The sequence below is a fragment of the Pinus tabuliformis genome, chromosome 6 (genome assembly GCF_031772625.1).
Source record: "Pinus tabuliformis cultivar Carrire ecotype Pingquan chromosome 6, CPIR1, whole genome shotgun sequence".
In the NCBI taxonomy this organism is placed as follows: Eukaryota; Viridiplantae; Streptophyta; class Pinopsida; order Pinales; family Pinaceae; genus Pinus; species Pinus tabuliformis.
Window position 1 is genome coordinate 1,092,328,083 of NC_142292.1, and position 6,540 is coordinate 1,092,334,622.

Sequence of the window (6,540 nt, forward strand, 5' to 3'; positions counted from 1 at the left end):
GATAAAGAGATTATTATTAAACCTTCCCAACCATCCAAACCATACATTATTGATAATTTTTTTAATTATATATTTGTATGTATCTTAGAAAAACAAATCCTATTGATAATGCATAATGTGATGAGACCAAAAACGTCAAAGAAAAAGCAATATCTAGTTATGATTGCTTGTACATACAAATACATTAGCGACTTACATCAAGAAAAAGCAAGAACAACAACGATAATGATTCTGAAACAAGATACAGAAAATTGATAAAGTCAAAACATCCCCCAGAGATAGCAAAAATCAACAACGATACTAATTAAAAAACAAGATACAGAATATTGATAATAAGCCTATGAAAGAGCCTGCTAGTGCTGCTATCTATCCATATAACACGCTTTCATAGCGGTTTCCAGTCAAAACTATTTTGGTTTTTTCATGTGTCAATAAAACAGCTTCTTCATTTCCACGGCAATGGAACAGGCCCACTGTTTTCAGTAGTTGGCAAAACATGAAAGCATTAACAATGTCTAACTCATCTGATTTCCAATGCATTGATTAGATGGTTGACCAGCACTTTTCACATTACAGGGGTTATCCTTTAACTTGAAGGGTCAAACGACCTTCTGCCGCTGAATGCTGAATACCTTGCCAGCTTCATAGTCATTGGAGATTGCCCTTCCTCGGCGCCCACCCTTCCTCTTGCGCGATGTAATCGCGTCACCAACCCACCATGCAGATGTAGATGATTCTGAGCCAGAAACCTCCTTTTTCAGGAATACAGAAGAAAGGAAGCGCTCGTCCTCCATAAACAACTGAAAATTCATACACTGAAGCATGACATCCACTGCTTCCAAGTCGAAATTTACAAAACAACCATCTTTAATTATCTGACATAGTCTTGCCACTAAATCAGGAAATTCTACTAACAGACCATCGGAGACCACCTCAGCAAAAGTAGTGGCAAACAACATCATTTCCTTTTTATTGTGAGGATCAGGTGTTTGTACCAGTAACCGCTTCTTTTCCTTTTCCCATCGCACCATTCTCGTTGTGTTCACTTGAATATTCTCCGCTTCACCAGTTTCTCTCGCCAACAACAGAGAATATTGCATCACGAGTGGTTCATTCACTCCATAGACTGGACAATCCAGAAGCCCTTTCACAAGCTGATGTCTCTTATGAGCTGGAATTTTGAAGGCAGGCTTTGCAAGATATGCAATAAGTATTTTGTACAATCCCATCCCTAATATCCCCTCCCCTGGTGTCAGCTTTTCCCAAGGCATCATATTCTCTGGAGCAGAGATCTCTATTCTTCTCACCGCTTGTGATAGATTTTTAACTCCAAGATTATTATAAATTGAAAACAACACATCCAAAGGTATTTCAGGATTACAGGGATTCGGCTGCCAAGTAAAATTTAATCTTCCTGAATATTCTTTGAACAATTCTTTCAACCGCAAGTCATCAGGGACAAATGCTTTGTCTTTGATACAAACACCAATATCTCCATTATCTGGGCATACTGGCACTTTACAGACGCCGTCGGTTTCAAGATATTGCTTTATACGAAAGGAGGAACATGACCAGTTTTGTACAATATGCTTCCACACCAAACAACATTCTGATTCCAATATACGATGTCTGGAATTCGCTACCCATTCCCGCCACAGGGAGCAGTAGTCTTCCATTCGTGGATGTCTAGGCACACCCAGAGATTTCGAGAAGAAATCAAGTAGCGATGGCTCATCATACCAGCCTTCCAACACCTTTAGCCTTGATTTGAAAATGCCATCCACATCATACACAACACATGAACTTGCATCATGCCAACCATCATTTGGAATCCAAATTATTAACAGTTTGCTCTCGTGAAGCTTCCATTTTGAAGCCTGTAGATACTTATACAGCCTTTTTATCGCGTTAAAATCTTTATGCTTTCGAATATGATGACCCACAATTATGTCACATCCTTTTCCAAATTCAGTGACCACTCCCACCTTTTTAAGAGTGTCCTTGAATTCATGAATAGTTTCTCCATAGTAGTCCTCATCAATAAAAGGAATATCATCATATTCAAGGGGAGAAGATCTCCCCTTGGAATCAAAGAGGAAAGACCTGGCTGGAGATTCGAAGCCTCTGGATGTTGCTAGCCATCTGCCTTCCGAAATACTACGTAGAAAAGCATCAGGCAGCTTGCGTTTTTTTTTCAAATATCGGATCCACTCTAACAGAAGAAATGCATTCTCCTTTGTCAAAGCATAGGAAACAGCAGGAAGCTTGGCATTCGGAGGAAATAGCTCCGGAATATCTACAACATCGAGGTCTCTTCTAAAAAATGTAACCAAATCAATATCTGAATACATCGAACCTCTTCCACAAGGTGGGAGCATAATGGAATCTTCAGAAACCAAATCATTGCCCGAATACATCAAATCTTCTGCACAAGGTGGTAGTTTAAGGTAATCTTCAGAAAGTGTTTCAAAATCCAGAGTCCAGGGATTACTCCCCATTAACTTGGCCCAGTTACCCGTTGATGCAGGCACGAGAAACTTTCGCGACCGTCGTTCCCTCATTAGATACCCATCTTCAACAACCAGGGGAATATTCTTGCAAAGGCTGACAAGCTGTTTGTACGAGATTTTGTTATTTGTATATGAATAGTGCAAAAAATGTGCAGTGGTGATAGCAAGCTGACTGTCTTTCGATTTTGATACAGCATCCAGTAGCTGCTCAGCAAACTTTAACGTAGAAAGTTCTGTAATTTCAGGATGCTGTTTCAACCACTCACACAGTTTCTTACTTTCCTTGGGATCCAGATTTGTAATTGCTTTCTGAGTAGATTCGGGCATTAAGTAATATTCGACGGCACTTGCAAGTTCTCCGGACCATTTTGTAAGCCATGATATATGCGATTCCTTCGACGAGAGATGAATTCTGGTTTGGCCTGCAGCATCTAATACACTAGCCAAATCTGTGGTTTTGGAGGAACTTGTATACTTCAACAAAGGAGCGTCTTGCAGGTGACTTGAAAGTCCCTCCCAATTTTCAGCAATAAAACAAAGAAGTTCAACATACAAATCTTCGGGAAAGCCTTGCAACCAACCAGACGACCGAATACAGGGAGCATACCAATTATAAGAGACGTGAACTACGCCCAAGAAGTTTAAACTATTATGAAACTCTTCTTTATCAAGGGAAGGATGGACTATGTGTACATTACGACAAAACAGATGGGCTTGTTCGCTTTGCTGACCTTGTTTACTTGCTCTCTCCAGAATGTGTTTAAACGCTGGGAGTACGGTCCGAGCTTCTGTTGGCTTACATAAAATTTTACCCCCAAAGCTGACGTCGCATAAAATCACATCCTCTGCTTTTAGTTGTGCCTGAATGGCATCTCTGACTTGTGTTAGCTGCGGATAGCAAGGAATATCACATGGAAGGTACCCAAAAACCCCAACTTTTGAAGATAAGGGCGACTTAGCACTTATCAGAGCACGGAATGCTGAACAAAATGCCAACGGGATACAGTGAAGGATTCCCTGGTTCCAATTGTTATTGAAAATGATGCTTTCTCTGGATGAAACCAGTAGAAAGTCTGCTTGTATAATAAATGGAAATCCAGTGACCATTTCGGTGGGATGTAAGGCATAGATACCCGCAGCTATCATATTTTTCCCTGTAAAGCGTTTGCCCAATGGAAAAGCTAATGTAATGGCCCATTTTGCAACATCTTTCCTCTGCTCAACCCGATACTCATTTTTCACGGGAAACCATTGCCTCCACATGTAATAACTGCGTTGTCTCATCAAAAATTGATCTTCTTCTGCTACCAAATGGAGAACGAAGGATTCGGTGTCATTGGTCCCAGACCTTCGAATGTAATTTTCTCGAAAAACAGAGATTTTATAAGTTCTGTTAAGATCGCCGTGTTTCAGCTCACGAACTGAGAGCTTCTTTATCTTAGACATAAACAAGAGAACTTCAGGATGAATACTCGAGAGCTGTTGCTTTACAGCTTCAACCTTCTCAGGGCGTAGGGGTAGAACTATAACAGTATTGGGAAGTTGGCAACCATAAATTTCTTCGAGTTGTGCAATGCACGGCTTATCTTCTATCCATTCGGGGATAATATATCCAATATTAACATCAGATGGAGGGATTTCATTGAATCTGATCTTATATCCATTACTGAAAATGCAAGGCTGACTTGTGACCAAGAAAACGCTCTTAAATCCAATACCTGAAATGCAAAACAATAATTTTCCTTTCAAAAACGAAAAAATAAAAGATAAAAATCACACAATCATCTAATTGCACTGATGTCTAATTTAGAAACAAGGCAGGTGTCTATTTCATTGCAGGAACAGAGTGACTGAAACATATGTTTAATACCTTTTTCTCCAATATAACCACCTCCCCTGTCATTCGTTTTGGTAGATCGTCCCACGCTGCATATGGAATCAATATTCTGTTTCTGGAATCCCTTTTCATTGTTAAAAACCAGCAATGTCGCAGGAGCTCCCACGCCAGCAACATCTTCCGTTGTAAAGACGAACTCCAACGAAGGTTGCACATCTGGTGCATAGTCATTATCCTCCGCATTCTGCACCCAAATCAAAACTCTAATCGTACCGTGAAAACAGAGAAAACATATAAAATTAAGAACGACTAGAACTTTGAAACTCGTTAATTACCTGGATGAGATCCATAAGAAGACGCACATCCTTGCTGTATAATTCATCAGATAATTGTTCCTTGATCTTTTCAATGTGTTCCTTGGGGGTCGCCATAAATATCTCCAAACACAGACAACTTTAATTCCAACTCCTGTAAAAATCCCCAAACATACTAAACGTCCCCTCCACTGTAAAAATCCCCAAACATACTAAACGTCCCCTCCACTGTAAAATTCCCCAAACATACTAAATCCCCAGATACACTAAACTTCAATTACAACACAGTAAATCACGACTCCGTCTGTAGAACGGCCAAACTAACCCTCGCTCACAGGAGGGAATTTCACGTGAAGCTCTAAATTGGCAGGAATAAAATAAACTCAAAGCTGAACGAAACGATTTGTCAGGTCAGATCAGGTCAAATTTGGGGAATACGAACACCAATATTGTCATAAATACCTCGGTGGCTCCGCAAGGCAACAAGCAACTGGCATTGGGAGTCTGTATATGTTCATAATTAATAAATGAATAATTTGATTGATCGCAATCAAGTTATTTACTACTGTTAGCTTTTGACAAGCCAGTAATCTAACAATGGGCTCGGCATTTTCTGTTAATTGGCATGCCAGTCATTCGTTTTCTTGCGGAACCATCGAAGTATTTATGACCATTAATGTTCGTATTCATTTTCTTGCGCAGCCACCGAAGTATTTATGACCATTAATGTTCGTATTCCCCAAGTTTGAAGTATTTATGGAGATCTTCGTTTATATTATAACAGTAATGGCTTCTTCGTACTTGCTACGCCTCCCAAGATATGGCTTTTCATTAATTGCTGCGCCTCCCAAGATATCACAGTAATGGCCTCTCCATAATTGCTGCGCCTCCAAACTCCATACTTCCCTGATAAGTCTCAATTTACGAAAATAAAACCTTCGTATTAACTGTTGCCGAGAAATGTTCGTGTGGGCTGTTATCACATTAATTAATGGCTTCCTCATATCTTTGAAATTTAATCTACTCTTCTTCTCTTCTTTTTCTTTTTTGATTTTATGAAAACACATATAATTAGCAATTGCACCATCGTACGCTATCACGGGGAGTGCGGAAATATCGAAGGAAACTTTGGCGCTATATATCAAGTTACAATATCTTAAGATTGATTATAGATAAATTTAATGATTATGTTTGAACATGGTTGATTATGTTCATATTATGGTTGATCATGAACATAGTAGTTTATTTTTCTTCATTGAAACATAATATAATGATCAAGTATATTTAGGTAATCTAAGCACTGTGATCGTCATTAGTTTGAATAAATACAAGTTAGATGGATGTATACCTATGGAATTAGGTTTTGTGGAAATATCACTCACTGAACTCTTTCTCAAGACCAACGCTCTGGCTCCATACACCTTTTGTTAAGGCTCTTGCAACAACTTAGTTTGATATACATATACCACAATAGGCTTACATGGATATAAATGAAAAGTTTACCATTTAAATGGGGGGACCTTCATTAAGTATGGCATTCTACTTAATAGAAAAATCTAAAACAACTTATGCTCAAGCTTTTGAAATCTAGACGTAAATATGCAGTGAATCAATTGTAAATACTACTAAAAACAATAAAGAGCAATTGCAGTTGCATAAATCAACTCCTGACTCCTTGTCATTTATAAGAATTATTGCTTTTATTTTTTTTTCTTTCAACTTTTATATTAAATTGTAACTTGAATTTAACTGAAAAAGTAGATTTGGTATGACATTTTACCGTGAAAGAACAATTAATTAAAAAAAAAAAGGAATATCTTTACAATAAAGTGAATATTATAGGCCATGGATCAATAACCCTCGATCTTGTATTATACTT

At 38.5% G+C, this 6,540-nt stretch overlaps 1 protein-coding gene across 1 annotated transcript; it reads right to left on the reverse strand.

Moving 5' to 3' along the window:
- Nucleotides 1–348: 348 nt before the first annotated feature.
- LOC149262718 (uncharacterized) lies at nt 349–5,028 on the reverse strand. The gene is made up of 3 exons (XM_089386132.1): nt 4,683–5,028; nt 4,381–4,591; nt 349–4,228 (listed from the first exon to the last, which is right to left on the reverse strand). The coding sequence occupies exons 1-3, from the start codon at nt 4,776–4,778 to the stop codon at nt 600–602; spliced, it is 3,936 nt and encodes a 1,311-aa protein (XP_089242258.1). The 5' UTR covers nt 4,779–5,028; the 3' UTR covers nt 349–599.
- Between the last annotated feature and the right edge of the window lie 1,512 nt (nt 5,029–6,540).